Source organism: Hyla sarda, chromosome 1 (assembly GCF_029499605.1).
Source record: "Hyla sarda isolate aHylSar1 chromosome 1, aHylSar1.hap1, whole genome shotgun sequence".
Classification (NCBI taxonomy): Eukaryota; Metazoa; Chordata; class Amphibia; order Anura; family Hylidae; genus Hyla; species Hyla sarda.
Window position 1 is genome coordinate 432,308,466 of NC_079189.1, and position 21,747 is coordinate 432,330,212.

General features: G+C 38.6%; 1 protein-coding gene across 3 annotated transcripts in view; it reads left to right on the top strand.

Moving 5' to 3' along the window:
- The window catches only part of CABP1 (calcium binding protein 1), a 42,192-nt gene extending 21,302 nt beyond the window's left edge, over positions 1-20,890 (top strand). The window contains exons 1-7 of one of the 3 annotated variants that reach the window (XM_056530257.1): positions 5,799-6,081; positions 6,824-6,985; positions 10,135-10,165; positions 14,310-14,453; positions 16,706-16,815; positions 16,974-17,121; positions 17,830-20,890. In XM_056530257.1, the coding sequence (XP_056386232.1) occupies positions 6,037-6,081; positions 6,824-6,985; positions 10,135-10,165; positions 14,310-14,453; positions 16,706-16,815; positions 16,974-17,121; positions 17,830-17,855 (666 nt within the window). In that variant the 5' untranslated portion in view covers positions 5,799-6,036 and the 3' untranslated portion in view covers positions 17,856-20,890. The other 2 variants (XM_056530267.1, XM_056530251.1) reach the window with 2 other exon arrangements.
- Positions 20,891-21,747: the final 857 nt, after the last annotated feature.

Sequence of the window (21,747 nt, forward strand, 5' to 3'; positions counted from 1 at the left end):
CTAAATTTCAATAATGTCAACATGCTTTTCACATCCAAGTTCGGAGAGCAACAGCTAGGATTCTTAGATGTCATACTTAAAAATTACGCACAACTCTATCACTGCCCATGTTTTCCGTAAACTGATTGCTAAAAACACATTATTGGAATACCAGAGTTCCCATCTAATCCACAAAAAGAGTATACCATATTTACAATTTCTTAGATTGAAACACATAAATAGTAGCAGAAATTCTTTTCTTTCACAGTGCCAAGAATTAAAAAATAGACTTCTAGCCAAAAATTCTCCAATTTTTTTTATTGATGATGCCTTTGCACATAGTGAGCTGGTCCCTCATGAAAAACTACTTCAACCTAAACGTACTATTAATAAATCAAATACTGATACCCCATCAAGATTTTGTTTCTCTTTTGCTAATTCCAACCTAAACTCTGGGATATCTTCAGCAATTCGCAGGTTCTGGTACATACTTGAATCTGATCCAGAGATTGGAGGTGTAGCTGTCAGAAAACCCCTAGTCACCCATCGCCGAAGTACCGCTCTGGGTGATGCCCTCGCATCACCTATGTTAGATGTTAATAAACACTCCATTTGGTTGGAGAAGAGCACCCCCAGAGGGAACTTCGCATGCGGTCACTGTAAATTCTGTCCACAGAACATCATGTCCAGAACAGTAAAACTCTGAGGGTATACTCACGTTATCAGTTTATTAATTTATTAACCCGTCGATCTACTTATTTGGTGTATGTCATCATTTGTCCTTGCAGATACTTTTATGTGGGCAAAACCATTAGACACCTTATTACCCATATTCAGGAACATTTTTACTCTGTCCGTTCTGGACATGGTGCGAGGAGATCATGGAATCCAACTCTTGAAATGCGAGGCAAGGTGGATAATTAAATTAGAAGCCTTGGGTCCTATAGGTCTCAATGATAGAAACGATTTGAGTTCATTTTTGTAATGTTTTGTGTATTATTTGTTTGCTCACTTTTGTATCACATGTTGTAAGTCCCACCTGTGCAGGTGTGGATATAGTCTCTTCCCCCATGCACAACTGTGAGTGTCGGCAGACGAAGTGTGCTCAGCATACTAAACTGATACCATCCGTCCCGTGGAGAGGCTCCCACTATGCTGATCCGTACACCCACTGACTAGTCTTCAATAAAGAAGTTTTATCGTGGACCGGTGAGTGCCACATTCTTTGTTCCTCCACACATGATATTTGCCTCACTGTATCAGTGTCAGCATTGCTGAAGGTCCCGTTTTTGGTTCCCACCCTGTCTACTTGGTCCGCATGTATCTAGCTACACCTGTGCTCCATTTGAAGTGCCGGCCACTGCACTCCTTCTGTTTGGTGTTTTAAAAAGTCTTTTTTTTTTTATCCTAAACTAATAAAAATTCTAATCCCCTCCATTTACAAATTTAAAAAAAATAAAAAAACAAATAAATAAACATATTTGGGATCACCGCATGCAGAATTGTTCAAACTAGTAAATCATCATATTCCTGGTCTCTCATGGTCAGAAAACACAAACAAATTCCAGGCACCAAAATTGCTGATTGTTGGTCATCTATTCCAGGAAAAAAAAATGTATAAAAAGTTATCAAAAAGTCATTACAAAATGTGTGATTATAAACTACAGCTCACAGCACGAAAATGAATCCTCTCATGGCTCCATAAAAAGGGATACAAATACAAAAGTTATAAGGGTCAGAACAAGGCAATGCACAGATATCTTTATTTATTTATTTTTTTATAGTAAAGCAAAAAATAGTTTGATATCTTTGGAAAAGGTACTGACCTGTAGAATAAATTTAGCATGTTAGTTTTACTTTATGGTGAACTCCCAAAAAATTATACCCCCACATGGTTGCATAATTCCATTTTTGTTTGTCAATTTTGCCCTACAAATAATTTTTTTCTAGTCTCAATATACATTATATCGTAAAATACACATGGAATAACGCGTATATGAATGTTATATATTAAGAAATAAGTACAGAAAATTACAATACATTTAAAATCACAGAAATACCATATACAGTAATCCAGAAGGAATAGAGATAAATTGTTAACTGACATAAGAATAAATTCTGATATATGTAATGGTAAACAGAGAGGCATAGCCATCCAGTGTAATATAAAGGGTGCCAGTAAAAATGACTATAGAATTAAATAAAGTTCATGACACTCCCCCACTCTGTTCTTTATTCTAAAAAATCCAAAAAAAGAACATAGTGTAGGACGTTGAAGGTAGACAGACGCCCAGGAGTAAAACAGAAGTTACAGTTGTTTCATGCTAAGTGCACTTCTGTAGACTGAGGTGAAGTCTGAAGAAGTGTCATTAGCGTGAAACAGCTGCAACTCCTGTTTTACTCCTGGACATCTGTCTGCCTTCAACGTCCTGCACTATGGTTTTTTTGTTGGATTTTTGGAGTAAAGAACTTTGTGTGATGAGAAGGTTAATGTCATGAACTTTATCCAATGTTATGAAGATTTGTCTATACTGTTGCAGTCATTAAGCAAGTAAATAGTAAATCTGTGTAGCGTATTCCTGGAGTCATTACTGTTGGCATTTTGCAAACTGTCGTACTGCCAGCAACTAACAATACTTATATATACGGATTCCGGTAAAAATTACAACCGGTCCCACAAAAAATAAGTTATGGGTGTCACGATTCGGCAGGCTGGAGGTGGATCCTCTGTGTCAGAGAGGGTTTGGCGTGGACCGTGTCGGTGGACCGGTTCTAAGTAGCTACTGGTTTTCACCAGAGCCCGCCGCAAAGCGGGATGGTCTTGCAGCGGCGGTAGCAACCAGGTCGTATCCACCGGCAACGGCTCAACCTCTCTGACTGCTGAGATAGGCATGGTACAAGGGATAAGGCAAGAGCAAGGTCGGACGTAGCAGAAGGTCAGGGCAGGCAGCAAGGATCGTAGTCAGGGGCAACGGCAGGAGGTCTGGAACACAGGCTAGGAACACTCAAGGAAAGGCTTTCTCTGGCACAAGGGCAACAAGATCCGGCCAGGGAGTGCAGGGGAAGTGAGGTATAAGTAGGGAGTGCACAGGTGGAAACTAATCAAGCTAATTGGGCCAGGCACCAATCATTGGTGCACTGGCCCTTTAAGTCTCAGAGAGCTGGCGCGCGCGCGCCCTAGAGAGCGGAGCCGCGCGCGCCAGCACATGACAGCAGGGGACCGGGACGGGTAAGTGACTTGGGATGCGATTCGCGAGCGGGCGCGTCCCGCTGTGCGAATCGCATCCCCAACGGCCATGTCAGTGCAGCGCTCCCGGTCAGCGGGACTGACCGGGGCGCTGCAGGGAGAGAGACGCCGTGAGCGCTCCGGGGAGGAGCGGGGACCCGGAGCGCTCGGCGTAACAATGGGTTTAAGAAAGTAAGGGGGGGGGAAAACCTAAGCCAAAAATCTTAATTCAGGAAAATTCGGGGAGTCGAAAAGGGTTAAATTTGTGTCTTTAAATGGGCACTGTCACCAACTTTATTTTTTGATATGTTGTAGTACTTATGTAGGCTGCACTCGCTCCCTGCCTGTCAATCAGACAGGTGGGAGCGAGCGCTTTGGCTCCCCGGCCACTGGCTGGGAGGCCACTCCTTCCGCTCATCGGCGCCTCGTTGCCGCCGCCCGTTGTCGGACTCTGCAGTTTCTGCAAGTGTAATGAGGGAACGGGGTATGCGGGGCGGGGGGGGGGAGGAGGGAACTGGCTAGTGCCGTAGCGGGGGGGGGGGGGGGTGAACGGGCTAGCAAAAAAAAAATATAGGATGGTGGGAGCTACCCTTTAAGCCTAAAGTAATCAGACATATATTAAGGTATTGAGAGTAACCCAACTTGCTTTAAGAATTCATGAACACTTTTGTTATGTTAAAACATAGAGGTGCTTTTCAGTAAGTGACTGTGAGTCATAGTCATATGTGATCCTTTTTTTTTTTTTTTTTTTTTTTTTTTACTGTTTTAAGTAAACAAAACAGCTTGCAGGGCTACTCTGTATGAGCAACTTCCATTAAAGTCAGTGGTAGTTACACAAAACCTCCAGGACTCTTATGGAAAAGCTGCACCACTACCTCCTCACTATAATGTGTTTATTACTATAGGCCTTTGGGCCCATTCAGCTTTCAAGGCCCAGATGCAACTGCAGCCTCTGCGCCTTCTATAGTTAAGCCTCTGGTCCCATTGACAACAGTAAAGTTATAGCAATACCATGGCAGGTAGCACTAGGGTAGAGAGCAAATCATTAGTCATATCTCAGTAAGGCTTTTTCCCTTTTAATATTTAGTGTGACTCAAACCCTTCTACTCAAAACCTTAAAGGGGTACTTCACCCCTAGACATCTTATCCCCTATCCAAAGGATAGGGGATAAGATGTCTGATCGTGGGGGTCCCGCCGCTGGGGACCCCCGCAACATAGCACGCAGCACCCACCTGTTACTGCTCTGGAAGCGCTGGAGGGTCTGGCTCCCCACCACGGGGATGGAAGATCGTGACGTCACGACTCCACTCCATGTGACGTCATGTCCCGCCCCCTCAATGCAAGTCTATGGGAGGGGGCATGACTAGATGGCTCACTAGCACTAAAAATGATGGATGGGAAGCAACAATTGTTTTAAAGTACCGAACCTATGTCAATGCTATATTCCTTTTTGTAACTTTTAGATACCAGTTACTTTGTTATAAGTCTCAGTTTATTATCTTCTGGGTTATAAAGGAATGGCCTCATGTACATGTATTGTTTGTGTTAATGGCTGCAGCTTTGAGAATATAAGTATTTGTATAAAACTGATAGCACTTCTGCTTATAACATAATATTAAGATCATGATGAAGACCGAGATAGTGCTCAGAATTCCTTCCACATCCAGCACGTTCTGACCTTCAGTATTATTCATTTACTTGATGTTGCTGACTTAAATAATAATTAGCAACTCGAAACCGTCTTCAAATTTTACCTGCAGAATGTGTCCATGGTAGACTAATGGATTGTGTCGACTGGGTACTTGTTAACTAATTTCTGTTCTGTGAATATCATTATAGAATATCAGTAACACCACATTTGTGTCGCTACAATGAAATCTCTATTCTGTAAGATGTGTTCCAGTGAATCACCAAGTAAATTCAATTACTAGATGTTGGATGTTTCACCATTCACTACTACAACTTTTTATTATTCATTTATTTTCTATTCTGATCTAATATATATATATATATATAATGTCATGCTTGTCTCAGTACGCATGCACTATCATTCACCTCTGATTTAAATGAGAGGTTGATCTTCAAGTTATCATTCTTTTTCTATATTTTCATTTCCTATAGAGTTCTATACGTGTTCTCTTGTTCTTAAATGTTTTGCGGTTGCAGTCATTGTCATATGGCAGGTCCTATGATATATACTGGATGCAGATAGGAAGCATTATCATAACCATGAGTGGAACATGCTCCGTCTGTGTCTGTTATGAAATGCACAATTGTACATTGTTGTTTTTTTGACAGCTCATGTCGCTCCTCATTGTGCCTGTTGGAGATCATGCATCCCTGAACAGGAAGCCACAGTAAAATATAGGGAAGCCAATGGAGTTAACCCTTTCAAGGTTAGACGAGGACATTGTTGCCTTTTGGAAGAAACGTAACTAACAATGAATAGGCGCCAAATCCCAGAATTATAGGGTTCTTGGTGCTGTTCAGAGCCAACGTCAGTGTCATGAATCCTGTGTCCGCCTCCAGCTGATCTGTCCCACATCATGTCATTGAAAAGCTTTAAGGCTCATGGGGGGGAAGGGGAACCAGCTCAAAATTAGCCGGATTCTCTGAGCTCATCAGGGAATAGTTTCTGCTGCAGTTTATCTGCTGTAATCAGGGGCTCTATCAGAGAAACAATCTGCGGCTCAAAGGGTCTAATCTGAGGGACGCTGCTGACTGCCCCCAAGGCTCAGAGGCGCTCACTGTGCGGGATGCCTCGCTGGCTGCTGCCCTCTCAATCTGTCTTCCCTCGGGAAAGCTTGTCCTCTGCTTTGTACTGTGTGTTATGGGGAATTGTGTGAAGTCTCCTCTTCGTAACCTCTCGCAGAAGGTATGTCTCCCGATAGAGTAACACCTGCAGTGAACGATGAGGTTGGGCTTATGGGATGAACAAAAACACAAAGGGAAGGTGGCTGTTAGGAGAAGGAGGTAAAGAAAAACCTAGGAATCTAACTGCAATAAGCCTCAGGTATGTCACCAAAAAGAGCAATAATCAACCTTCAGCTGCATGCCTTCCTTTATTAAATTTTAGACTATTTCAGCTGAACTATAATGCCCCCATCTCTTAATGTATGTATCTACAAATATAATTTGTACTAGTTCTCTCTTATTTTTAAACTTGGTATCCTGTATTTCTAATGTACCCTTCAAAGCTGTTTGTATGTTCCCAAAGGACCCACATAGACAAGCTAAGCAAATATGTCTTATAAAGGCGTGGGAATGGAAGGTCCGACAGGACCAAACTAAAACAGTTCCTTATATAGCGAGGAGATACAGGGGAGGGAGGGAAAAGAGGTGGTAAGGAAAACAGAGACTGGGAATTGTTTATACACTGAGCCATAACCACGTAGGAAAACTGTCAAAGAATAGACGGGGAAGTGGCATTGATATAAGCTAGTAAGAGGGATTGTATGATATAGAGAAGCCTATGGAAATAGAGAAGATATTCCAAAAAATATATACCAGATCAAAGAGAGGGCAGGTTTTGTAAATATTGACAAGCAAAGTATTAGGTAGAACTCAGTTTTGGTGTTTACCCTTTAGTGTGCTGGTAACACTCTGTATGTTGTAAGATGCACCAGGAGGAAAGAAGCTGCCTCAGACCGGCGCAGACAGGGGAAGAGGGTGCTCAGGGGCCACTTATGCTTTTGGCTCAGAACTGCGCAGTGATGCACAACCTGCTGGGCCCAGCCTGTATATTTCTCCGGAAGGGATTCGCTGAGAGTCGGCAGCCTGTACGTGAGTTCTGACCCTTCCATCTTCCCCATTATTGTGTGACAGGAACCACCTTTCACACCGGAATGCTATCATAAATCATATGCCCTTCACTCATTTATCATCATGTCCCTGACAAAGAAGTGGGAGAAAATGGTTAAGTGATGCTATGTACATTCATTCTATGGAAGTATATGCTTGTTTAATAGCAGATAAGACTAATATTCTGCAAGAGCTTAGTACATGTTAAAAACTAAACATATTTTTACCAGGTCAGACTTACATTTCACCTGATGTTGTCTTTTCAATCTATATTCTGAATAGTTATGTCTGTTGTGTTACTTGCAAATGAACCATATATCAGTCGTCAAAGGAATTATCATTTCGGAATAGAATGTAATTTTCTAAAAATTTAATTCAACTTTATCATATTTATCTAGGTCTGCTTTCACAAAAATATTATTTAAAAGTGCACAGAAAAGTTTATATGGAAAGACTCTAGGAAAGATGCTAGGCTATAAAGACTCTCTGATGCTGAGCAATAAATACTCTGATACTAGGCTATAAAGACTGATGCTAGGTTATGAAGACTAATATGGTAGGCTATGAAGATGCTGATGCTAGGCTATAAAGACTGATGCTAGGTTATAAAGACTCTGATGGTAGGCTATGAAGACTCTGATGCTGGGCAATAAATACTCTGATACTAGGCTATAAATACTCTGATACTAGGCTATAAATACTCTAATACTAGGCTATAAAGACTGATGCTAGGTTATGAAGACTCTGATGGTAGCCTATGAAGACGCTGATGCTAGGCTATAAAGACTCTATTACTAGGCTATATAGACTCTTATGCTAGGCTATAAAGACTCTATTGCTATGCTATATAGACTCTTATGCTAGGCTATGAAGACTCTGATGCTAGGTTATAAAGACTGATGCTAGGCTATGAAGACTCTGATGCTAGGCTATGAAGACTCTGATGCTAGGCTATGAAGACTCTGATGCTAGGCTATAAAGACTGATGCTAGGTTATGAAGACTCTGATGGTAGCCTATGAAGACGCTGATGCTAGGCTATAAAGACTCTATTGCTAGGCTATATAGACTCTTTTGCTAGGCTATGAAGACTCTGATGCTAGGCTATAAAGACTCTATTGCTAGGCTATATAGACTCTTATGCTAGGCTATGAAGACTCTGATGCTAGGCTATAAAGACTCTATTGCTAGGCTATATAGACTCTTATGCTAGGCTATGAAGACTCTGATGCTAGGTTATAAAGACTGATGCTAGGCTATGAAGACTCTGATGCTAGGCTATAAAGACTCTGATGCTAGGCTATAAAGACTGATGCTAGGCTATGAAGACTCTGATGCTAGGCTATGAAGACTCTGATGCTAGGCTATGAAGATTCTGATGCTAGGCTATGAAGACTCTGATGCTAGGCTATAAAGACTCTGATGCTAGGCTATAAAGATTCTGATGCTAGGCTATACAGACTCTGATACTAGGCTATACACACTGATGCTAGGCAATACATACTCTGATACTAGGCTATAAAGATTCTGATGCTAGGCTATAAAGACTCTGATGCTAGGCTATAAAGACTCTGATGCTAGGCTATAAAGACTCTGATGCTAGGCTATAAAAACTGATGCTAGGTTATGAAGACTCTGATGGTAGGCTATGAAGACTCTGATGCTGGGCAATAAATACTCTGATACTAGGCTATAAATACTCTGATACTAGGCTATAAAGACTGATGCTAGGTTATGAAGACTCTGATGGTAGGCTATGAAGACGCTGATGCTAGGCTATAAAGACTCTATTGTTAGGCTATATAGACTCTTACGCTAGGCTATGAAGACTCTGATGCTAGGCTATAAAGACTGATGCTAGGCTATGAAGACTCTGATGCTAGGATATGAAGACTCTGATGCTAGGCTATGAAGACTCTGATGCTAGGCTATGAAGACTGATGCTAGGCTATAAAGACTGATGCTAGGCTATGAAGACTCTGATGCTAGGCTATGAAGACTCTGATGCTAGGCTATGAAGACTCTGATGCTAGGCTATGAAGACTCTGATGCTAGGCTATAAAGACTCTGATGCTAGGCTATAAAGACTCTGATGCTAGGCTATAAAGACTCTGATACTAGGCTATTCACACTCTGATGCTAGGCAATACATACTCTGATACTAGGCTATAAAAATTCTGATGCTAGGCTATAAAGACTCTGATGCTAGGCTATAAAGACTCTGATGCTAGGCTATAAAGATTCTGATGCTAGGCTATAAAGATTCTGATGCTAGGCTATAAAGACTCTGATACTAGGCAATAAAGACTCTGATACTAGGCTATAAAGACTCTGATTCTAGGCTATAAAGACTGATGCACGGCTATAAAGACTCTGATACTGAGCTATAAAGACTCTGATACTGGGCTATAAAGACTATCATACTGGGCTATAAAGACTCTAGGCTATAAAGCAGCAATAATCAATTTGAAATCAATGCAGTTCTAGCCATTAACATTACCATAGAACACTGCATCCATTTCGTATGACCATATTTAAGCTTAAACATGTAGTTAGCAACTTACTCCCCAACTCAACAAATGTCTGCTACTATAGCTAAAAATAACAGGGCCAGTGTATTCATAATGTAATAACAGCTTTTATCTTTAGCAATATTTCTTATTATCTATCGTCATCATTGCTGTTTTTAGAAAATGTTAATACCCTGTATCCACGCAAATCTTCTTACTCTGATGTCTTTCTTGTTGACTTAAAAAAAAAAATACAACATACTGTGGGACACAAAAGCCTGGCAGATGAAACTCAGGCAGAGAATCCGCAGATACAACAATAGCAGTGATAGAGAAAATGTATTCAAGATTTGATTACAATGCTGTTATAATCTGTAAAGATTTGCTTATTAATTGTACATGGATGAAGGGAAAGAACAAGATATTATACACAAATGACTGCAAGCGACAGCGACAGATCTAGATGGTTGAGCATTCAATGTCCTTCCCTTATACCCACTGGCTTCTGTGTAATTATTGTCCAGATTATTGTAGTTCAACCATTTAATCCTTTTCATTCACTGACTTTACTGCTCCCTTCTTTAGATCTAATCTTTGATTCAATATGTTCTCTTTTAGGACCGAGAACTACGTCCAGAAGAAATAGAAGGTAAATATACCTGAAATACATGAAAAGTTAGATGGAATATGTGATGCTTACTGTGATTGTAATGCATACATGTACATATGAATATAAACATAACAAACAGGACAGATGGCGTATAGCAAAGCATTTGTAGTGGTATAATATGGTAAAATGGGAATTAATAATACTTACTGTGATTTCAATACAAGGTTTTTTTGATGTAGTGAGTGGTAGGTTTCGTATGGATTCAGAAGGCTTTGTATTGAGATTGCAATGTAAGAATGCTGGCTTGGGACAAGAACTTAGGCTGCTTTCACACTATAAAATTCATCCGTTTTAAAGATCCGTTTGATGTCCGCCAAAATCCCATATGGCCGTTACAAAATCTCATTATTGTCTATGGGATTTTTACATTATCCGTTTTAACCCGTTATAGTCCGTTATTAATAACGGCCGTTATTTTGTGACGGGTGAATGAATGGAAGAAATAGTGCATGCACTGTTTCTCCCGTTACTATCTTCCGTCATAAACAAACGACCGTTATTAATAACGGACTATAACGGGTTAAAACGGATAATGTACAAATCCCATAGACAATAATGAGATTTTGTAACGGACGTATGGGATTTTGTAACGGACGTTTAATGGCCGATTTTCAGGGTTTTCATAATGGAACATCAATCGGATCTTTAAAACGGATGCATTTTATAGTGTGAAAGCAACCTTACAGTTTACACAGAAATGTGGCTATACTAATGCGTAAAGATTTATAGTAAGAAGAACCTTTGCTCATTTGGTTCACTTATGATATAATACGCTATATACATTAATTTCTAGAACACTTGAAACTGTATCCATTGCTATGTAAAGATCAGATAAGTCAATGTAAGTAAATCCTAACACCGTTCAGTTTCAATCCAAAGCAATGATGGAAGTCTTGTGTAGTAGACATTGTGCCAGGTACTGAATATATTATTAATGATTATGATGCTTCTCATATTTAGATTCGCATAAAGGAGATCAAAGCATATAGCTGGCATGATTTCACTTGGATTTATGGCCGGAGTTGACAACTGCACCTTAATGTAATACTCCGGCTGGTCATATCTGCCAACACATTTAGAGTACATAAAAGTTAATAAATCAGTTACACTATGCAATTATTAGGTTCTCATACATACATACACTGTTTAAAACTATTGGACATATTCAGAGAGTATAGCAAGATGAAGCATGTGTGAGGGCAAAGTGTTAAATATGTTTAAAGGCTGACATATGAGTGACCGGAAATGACTAAAATGTTATTAGGTTAAATTACATACATTTTATACATTAGTACAAGTGAAAAGATGATGTACAGTGAAACCTCTCCAAAACATCACCTATTGGAGAAGAGGAGATAAGAACAGGATGGATTTTCAGGTCACTATACATTATGCCTAGTGGCCATTTTCTTTGTAAAAAACACCCCCATAGAAGTGACCCAAGTTAACCAATATACCCTGACTGATGTTTAGGTGTAGGAATAACATACTGACAATATAAAGGGAATGTATACAGTAAAAATAATGTAAGATTCGACATGATCAGTCATTATTGAATAAAAATAAAGCTATTTTTGGATTAAACTGCTCTTGGACTAATATTAGTCCATGAGCTAAACATGTTAAAAATATCTAATGATGATGAGAATTAAGGGATCACATTGCTGATCTCAGTACTGCGTCCATTTATAAATTTTCCTCTGCACCACAATAGCAATCAGCCCCATTTATATGACTGGAGCTGTGCTGCAGTTCTCTGCAAAGCTGGCTGGACAGGGCCACAGGGACAAACATAATTATTATTGGGTATCCCAGAGGTCAGACCCCACAGATGATGAAGAGATGGTATATTCTAGCAATATTCATTCAGTTTATCAAACTGAAAAACAGCTTTATAATTGGCTTATTCAATATGAGTGACAAAGAAGCAGTCAGAAAGCTGAGCACAGAAGAAGGAAGTAAAGAAGGCTGAGTCCAGTGTAGAGGACTGTAATCGAATTGGAATTCTGCCGGTCCTGTAGGACCTGATGTAAACCTACAAACCTCTGAAATGGCACAAGGGGGTGATAAAATGGCACAAGAGGGTGATGAAGTGACACAAGGGAATGCTGAAATGGCACAAGGGGGTGATAAAATGGCACAAGAGGGTGATGAAGTGACACAAGGGGATGCTGAAATGGTACAAGGGGGTGATAAAATGGCACAAGAGGGTGATGAAGTGACACAAGGGGATGCTGAAATGGTACAAGGGGGTGATAAAATGGCACAGGGTAATGAAATGGCACAAGGTGTAATAAAATTGCACAGGGGATAATGAAATTGCACAAGGGGGGCTATCTCTAAAAGCTGTGAAAAAATGTTTGCAGGAGCTGGCAGGATTGGTTACAAGTGTTGTGGGAGCGAACAGGAGTGGAATACACACCTTGCAATAGCGGGCAGTAATGGTCAGGAATCCAGCAGTAGCGGGATTAAGAAAAGCAGTCCCGTGCAGGGCTCTAGTCCAGTGTTTGAGACATAGGTGGTGGCATATGATAAGTGTCCCAGGAGAAAAGTAGTAGAAATAGTTAAGCATGACAGAGATCTATAGGCCACTGTTAGTAGCATGTTGAACCAATGAAAAATAAAAATTGTGCAACAGATAGAAGGTCATGTAGGCCTCGTAGACAATGCTTTTTCTTGTATGCCATGGAATGCATATTTAAATACAGTTATAGATATATAATTTCATGAGTACAGATAATAAATTAAAGTGAATTCTCAGTCCCTTGACCTAAATCTAGCTAAATGTTTTAGGACAAACTGAGCTATGATTCTGTAATCAACAATTTGGTTTTGTTGATGTCCCATTATTGTACTTCTGTGATAAGAACCAATAGCAGACCGATTTAAAGTCTGTTGAGTTGTTTTAATTTTACTGCTACTTTATAAATAGGTAAATACAAAAAGTAACAGCTATGATGACATGGAACAGTGTAATCAGACTTAAAGGGGTACTCCGGTAGAAATTATTATTATTATTATTTTTTTTTTTTAATCAATTGGTGCCAGGAAGTTAAACAGATTTGTAAATTACTTCTATTAAAAAAATCTTTACCCTTCCAGTACTTTTTAGCAGCTGTATGCTACAGAGGAAATTCTTTTCTTTTTGAATTTATTTTTTGTCTTGTCCACAGTGCTCTCTGCTGACACCTGGTGTCTGTATCAGGAACTGTCCAGAGCAGGAGAAAATCCCCATAGCAAACCTAGGCTGCTCAGGACAGTTCCTGATACAGACAGATGTGTCAGCAGAGAGCACTGTGGACAAGACAAAAATAAATTAAAAACGAAAATAATTTCCTCTGTAGCATACAGCTGCTAATAAGTACTAGAAGCGTAAAGATTTTTTAATAGAAGAAATTTACTAATCTATTTAATTTCCACCGAAGTACCCCTTTAAAGTCAGGGGTCAAGTCCTGGGGGAAAAAAAATGGGAACTTAAGATTTCCACTGAAGGGCTGGTCCTGCTAATGGAAATGGTGTTCCTGCTCTGGAAAAAGTGCAGGAACTCAGTTCCTGGGCATTCCTGCAGTACCTGAGCCCTGCTTAAAGTGCATATGTTGTAACAAGGTCATATTAGGGCACTCACTGTGGGAACATAATCCAATTGTTTAAATATATTAAAGGTTTTAATAGGGTTCAAGAGGGAAACTAAAATACTAAACACAAACCAATGGGGATTACATGGTTATTTGGGAAAAAGATCAAAAGGAATGCCAGAAAATATTACTTTACTGTAAGAGAAGATGCCTGGAATAAATAAATACATAAATAAAAAGGAAATAAGATAAGGCAAGACTAGATGTTTCTATTAGGCTAAAGGGTTAAAATTAGGAAATAGGTTCTTTCATCCAAAAATAGTATTATATGAATCCATATAATTTACAGCAACCAGATTCTAAAATGCTTCTCATAGGTTTGTAATAGGTTGAGAATAACAGTACGCATCAGACCTCCAGATTTTTCTGGTTTCCCTTTTTAGTCATTATTTGCAGGCTGCACGTATCCTATAAATAATTTGTTGCTAGAATTCTTGTTTGCAGAGATGTTTATCATTACAAATTTGACACTAATACATTTTATATAGAATTAAGAGAAGCCTTCAAAGAGTTTGATAAAGACAAAGATGGATACATCAGCTGTAAGGATCTGGGGGATTGTATGAGGACCATGGGATACATGCCAACAGAGATGGAACTAATAGAACTATCTCAGCAAATTAATATGAACCGTGAGTAATTTTTCGTTATATTTTATAATCTACTGCTCATCCTATAGAAACCACCAAAAATTAGTAACTTTGATGTTTAAAGGGGTTTTCCAGGAACAAACATATATATATATATATATATATATATATATATATATATATATCAACTGGCACCAAAAAGTTAAACAGATTTGTAAACTACTTCTATGAAAAAAATCTTAATCCTTTCAGTACTTATGAGCTGCTGAAGTTGAGTTGTTCTTTTCTGTCTAAGTGCTCTCTAATGACACCTGTCTCGGGAACTGTCCAGAGTAGAAGCAAATCCCCATAGCAAACCTCTTCTACTCTGTGCAGTTCCTGAGACAGACAGAGATGTCAGCAGAGAGCACTGTTGTCAGACAGAAAAGAACAACTCAACTTCAGCAGCTGATAATTATTGGATGGATTAAGATTTTATAATAGAAGTAATTTACAAATCTGTTTAACTTTCTGGAGCCGGCTGATATATATAAAATGTTTTCCTGGAATACCCCTTTAATGTCTCACATTCATTTATTAGTCACTTATTTGAGACATTGGGGGAGATTTATTCAAATCTGTGCAGAGGAAAAGTTGTCAAGTTGCCCCTAGCAACCAATCAGATCACTTCTTTCTTTTTTAACAGGGCCTCTGCGAAATGAAAGAAGCAATCTGATTGGTTGCTATGGGCAACTGGGCAACTTTTCCTTTGCACAGATTTTGGTAAATCTCCCCCATTGTTCAGTAGTGACTTTATTGCTAAAAACTACATTTTCCATAGATTATAATTTAACGCGTTATTCCCATCTTATCTTTTCCTGTTAACTCTAAAGGGTGTTGCTCAAATTGTGTAGCCTCACGAGCTAGGTTGATTACATAACTCTCAGAATTATGTAAACAGCATAGTTTATGTGGCTACGTTGTTTGTGCAAAGAACATAAACCCCTTCCCACCACTAGACATATGCATACGTCCTTGCTATCTCCCTCTCAGAGCGATGCACTGCAGGAGATCACCGGCGGGACCCGGCTGTCAATCACAGTTGGGGTCCTGCCATAGCTGCCAAGAATGGGATTGTGCTGGTCTCCGCAGTATTAACCCCATAGATGCCGTAATGAGACCTGTTCACAGCATCAATGGGATTAACAGGGGGAGGGGGCTACCCCTGTTCACCAACAGCAATCCTGGGATACGATCACAGGTCCCATTGGTTGCCATGGCAGCAGGAGGCAAAGCTGATGGCCTCCTGTTTGCCTAGTTCGGCAGCCTGTGAGGTCCATCCATAGGCTGGATTGCACAGGCTGGATGTCAGTGTGATTCTAATATAGATGTACTGCAGCATAGAATAACCTATAAAACATGAAAAATATAAAAAATAAAAAAATTCAATAAATTAATAAAGTGTAAAAAAAAAAATAAAAATGCCCCTTTCGCAATAAAATCCTATATCATCACCCAAAAAAAATAAAAATAAAAAAATTGTACAAACGTATACATAATAGGTATTGCCACGTTCCTAATGACTTGTACAATAAAACGATAATGTTATTTATTCCACAAGGTGAACCGCATAAAAAAAACGGAAAAGTGCAAAAACGTGAATTTTAGTCCAAAATGTGGAATAAAAATATCTAAAGATAGCATGTATCACAAAAATGGTACCAATATAAAGTACAGCTTGTCCCACAAAAAATAAGCCCTCACACAATGGCATTGGAAGAAAAATAAAAAAGTAAAGGCTGTCAGAACATGGCAACACAAAAAAGAGGAAAAAAAGGATTTTGTTGAAAAAAGGGTAAATTGGGTATCGCCATAATCGTACCGACCCACAGAATAAAAACAACAACTTTTACCATACAGTAAATACAATTTTTAAAAAATGTTTAAAACACCAGAAATGTTCCAATTTTTCACAATATTCAGTTAAAGTGATTTACCACTAATATTAATTACAATATGTCACAAAAAAAACTATCTCAGAATCCTGTTGGTAAGTAAAAGCATGTCAAAGCTATTATTACTTAAAGAGACACATGCCAGATTTGAAAAATTGGGCTTGGTCATTTGGGTAAAAACAGGTGGCGTCTTTGAGGGGCTAAAGTCAATAGAGTTGCAAAAATAGTGAAGTTCACCTGCTTCGGCTGTTTTCAGCTTTACAATCACTTCCGGAGGCTGAAGACAGGCCAGAGGGGGCTGGGAAACCAAAAAGACAGATATGAATTCCCCTTTAAGTTTTTCATATTTTTCTGTCTCAGTTGGAGGACATGTGGACTTTGATGATTTTGTGGAGCTAATGGGCCCTAAGCTACTTGCAGAGACAGCTGATATGATTGGAGTAAAGGAGCTTCGGGATGCTTTTAAGGAGGTAGGAAAAACATTGACCACACAATATCCTATCCCTTCTTTACACCCCTCTTTTTTGTCGTTCCATTGTCTGATATTTATCACAAGATTGTAGCCATTTTATCAGTGTTTAGTAAAGTAGTCATCAAGCTAATAAAGATCTTTTTGACCAACATTAAGTTTGACACCAATGGAGATGGAGAAATCAGTACAAGTGAACTACGGGAAGCCATGAAAAAGCTCCTGGGACAACAGGTTGGCCACAGGGACATAGAAGATATTATACGTGACGTTGATCTGAATGGAGATGGACAGGTGGACTTTGAAGGTTTGTATTGAATAGTTGCTCTGATGACATCAACTAGTTAAATGTGGTGATGTTGTGAGGCTATTTTTTTCAAAAAGGGAAATTATATATATATATATATATATATATATATATATATATATATATATAAATTTTTTTTTTTTTTTTTTTTAAAGGGATCAGGTTGGGTTAAAAAAAATGTATGTATCATCTTGATCGGGGGGATCAAGATGGTACATTAATTTTTTTTTTACCCAAAAAAATAAATAAATAATATATATATATATATATATATATTTATTTGGTGGGGGGGGCACCATGGTCATCCTGACACACAACAGGTCCCTCATGATCCCCATTTCCTGGTGCAGTCTTGACACAAGGTAATGACTGGAGATGACTGCATGCTGCGGAAAGTGATTGGCAGAGTGAGAATTCCTGTATGTTGAGATGGGACCAGAAAGCGAGTGGGCCCCATCAGATTTGGAATGGCAGCGGCAAAGGGGTTTGGGCAGGTGACCTCTTTAACAACAAGCAAACAAAAAACAAGTAAACCACTTGTATCAAATAAGGAAAGTTGAAGACTATGTTGGAGAATATGTTTAGTTATTTATGCTGGAAAATACTGTTTACTATGTTGCTGGCTAATGGGTTTAACAATCTCAAGATAAATAGTTATTTAAACTTTCCACTGATTTTTTTAATTACATTTTTTTTTATTCTGTACAGAGTTTGTCCGCATGATGTCTCGCTGACATTTGGTGAATCAGTGGCCATGTCCCCATCTGACTGTGCTGCATTGGCAAAGCTGTGCCTGAAAAAACCCTGTATTGTCTTGGACTTGCAAGGGCAGTGCCCACATCAGCCATAATGTCCCTACTTTGAAGGTGGTGTCACCATGCCTTCTCCCAGTATTCTTGTTATGGGATCCAGCACACGCCATTCTTCCACCTAACCCTTCTGCTTTGACTTCTTGTGTGCCATCCCAAACTATAAATGTGATATCCTACCAAGGGGAAATCCTGAGAGACTTCTTTCTGACTGTTGTGCGAAGTAAAGAAGTCTCCAAACCATCGGGAAAGGCAAACCTATGTGTGCATGAGCCAGCACCCTTCATGTGACTTTATTCCTAGAGGATTTGTGCAATAATAGAATAGATTTTGCTTCCTGGATTTTTACAAGATATAAATAACTAGTATATATTATATATACTTCTGGGTTTACAGTCAAAGGAAACATGTTGTGTAGAGTATAGGTATGTATAACTACACACAACCCAAGCACTCACCTAGGGAAACATCTAATGCAATGATCTATCTATGATAATCCACGGAAAATACCAGTCCTATATTTAACCACAGATGCCAGAATATTTTCAAGCCTAAAAGCTACTTAATTCCATAACCACATTATTCTTTCCATATATTCCATGTTTATTTTTGTATCCATTTAATTTCATTTCAGTTTACTTTGCTGTAACATTGCATGTGGCCTACACAGAAATCCAATTTGTTATCTTCAAAACATATCAAGAAAGAATGATAGCAATACGGTATCAATACTGCAGATTACTGCAATTAACATGTATCATATTTCAATCAATTTTAGATCCATGACAACAAATGAACCCCTTCATTTCTAAAGCCCGTGAACTGTTATACTGACATGCCTGTAACATATAATGGCTATTTTATACTGCAGTCATACCTATTGGAAATGGAAATTTTCCTCAAATTTAAATCTATATACAGTAGTCCCTCAATTTACAATATTAATTGGTTCTGGGACGACTATTGTATGTTGAAACCAATGTATGTTGAGACCATAACTCTATGGAAACCTGGTAATTGGTTCTGAGGCCCCCAAAATGTCATCAAAAATAGGGAAAAAAGTCAGGATTAAAGAAAAATAAGTAGAAAACTAATATAGATAAAGCAAGTCCTTACATATAAAAGTAATAAAGATCTACTGGGAGCTATAATCACTGTCTATGTCAGTGTTTCCCAACCAGGGTGCTTCCAGCTGTTGCAAAACTACAACTCCCAGCATGCCCGGACAGCCTTGGCTGTCCGGGCATGCTGGGAGTTGTAGTTTTGCAACAGCTGGAGGTACCCTGGTTGGGAAACAATGGTTTATGTAGAGGACAGGAGCTTCTTCAGGGTCCTATACAGTACACACAGTGTCCCCAAATGGAGCCACCCTTACCTGGTGTCCTAAGGAGCAGCTAACCCTGGAGTAGTACAGAACATGTAGTTCCTCCCTGTACTGTAGGGGGCGCTACTAGACTCCAGTCAGTGCATACACTTCAGTAATACAGGTGATTTACCAGTAAAATGCCCATTCTGATTGGTCAGTTCTTCCAGCCATTGACACGTTTCAAAGATCTGGACTGTCTATATATTGTATGTAGAGTCTGGTTTCAAGTTACAATGGTCCAGAAAAGACCATTGTATGTTGAAACTATTGTATGTTGAGGCCATTGTAAGTTGAGGGATCACTGTGTGTGTATATATATATATATATATATATATATATATATATATATATATAGAGTTTTATTCATTTCCATAAGTCTATAGCTATTATTTGTATTACATAGCTGCAAATGTAAGAGTTATGTCTGTTATTTTATGTCTGTATCTGCTTTGAAAAATTTTTTTTTATATATATATATATATATATATATATATATATATATATATATATACATACATAATTTCTATATCATTTCCACTCTTTTCTTACATGCTTTCATCTTCAGTAAATAATATTGCAGGGCATAAACAGCTTGGACTATATAGTTTATCAAGACAAATATGTTCCTGTAGTTGAGCGAAACAGGCCAATACCGTAACAATGTTTTTCTGCACTCATAAGACTTGATATTACTGTCCCTTCAGCTTTATCCATGTAAAGTAAATCAATGTCACTTGCTTTGATAGCCCGTAACATCATAAGGATTTCTTGCCTAATGGAATGAGACAGTGTAAGAAAGTTACCTTCAGGCTTGAACTGGCCATTCACTTTACCAGCATTTCCACCATCCCCCACAGGGTATACATCCCTTCAGCATATGAAAGTCAGGGGTATCTTGGGAAAACTCCTCCTTGTGTTTGAACAATTTCCGAACATCTATATTAGAGAATGAAGTGCATGTTAGATATTATATATTACTTCTGGGTCATAGTGAACATCTAGAACTAGTTCTCCGGTTGGCTTCCTCTCAGCATCTACCATCATATTATACTGGCATGTTACATAATGTGTGTATGTATTTATGTGTTTATTCTTGTTCATTTACTGTTATCGATTGCATTTTCTAAAAGTCCGGTTTTAATAGAAACCAACAGTGCCAACTATATGAACAGCATTATTATAGTTTGTGTATTCTGTGTATGATTCTTTTCATTTGCACTCACGTAAAGACTACAAATCACATTTTTGGCTGCAGACTCATATATTATGTAGCAAAAGCTATTATCCCAAAAATATTTTAGTTTCTTTGAATAGTTTCTCAATTCTCTTAGAGTCTCAAAGTTATTACAGAAACAACCCCAAATAGTTTCACTTTGTTATTCTGGGTTTTAAAACTGTTACGACTTTCCTTTGTGTATTTTTAACTTTTCATTTAATTGTTCAAATGACCCTCAAAATCCTTTATTAAAACAATTGATGACTTACGTTGTTATTAATGTATTGCAGTTGAAAGTTTTTAAATTTACATTTACGTTTATATGCTTTCTTGGGCACTGTTATAATAAAAAAAAAAAAAAAATGTCATAGACCCTAACCAACCAAAATCTTTGATATGTCTCTGAATGTTCAGACCCCAAATAATCACTAGAAGTGTATTCTTAGCCAGTAGAAGTGTGTTCTTAGCACGTTCTTAACCAGCTCTGTGTCACATGACCGAGATGGTCTAAAATGGAAGCCCCAGGGTATTCAGGATTTGCTTTTGACACTCCTCCCCTTTACAAAAGATCATTCTCCATTATAATACCTCATATCTCAAAATGAATCATGCAAATATGAAATACTACTAGTATACAAGGAGGAAATGTCACCATATATAGTACTACCATACTGTTACTGGCCAAATTTGGTATACTGAGTCCAATATTACCAATAATACCAGTTTACAAGGAACAATAACACTGTCACACCACAACCAAATATTACCACCTTGTAATAACTATTAGTACCTTCACACTGCTAATGAATAAAATCTACTAAACAAAGAACAATATTCCACCCATAAAGTGACCATATAGAGGTAGATATCAGCTCTACACAGCCGAGGCAGGCCATATTATTGGTTACAGATCATCCAGTGACTGACGTCCCCCCTAAGTGAATCACTGGTGATGCTATCTCTAAGTGAATCACAGGTCTTCTTTGTTCAGAGCACTTTTCCTTTACTTTCTATCTGACACAGGGCATCTTGAAGACTTCTGCTGGCCACAACTTGTCTATGTAGAACCTGCCAGACTAACATTGAAGGCCACTCTATTCAGCACAATCCTTAGCTCTATACAAACTTTCCATGTGTATTGCCCTACACAGTAATAATACCTACTTTTTATCATCAATAAAGTTGTTAGGTCCTCTCTGTGCCCCGATATAGTGGTTAGGCCCAACTCTGGCCAC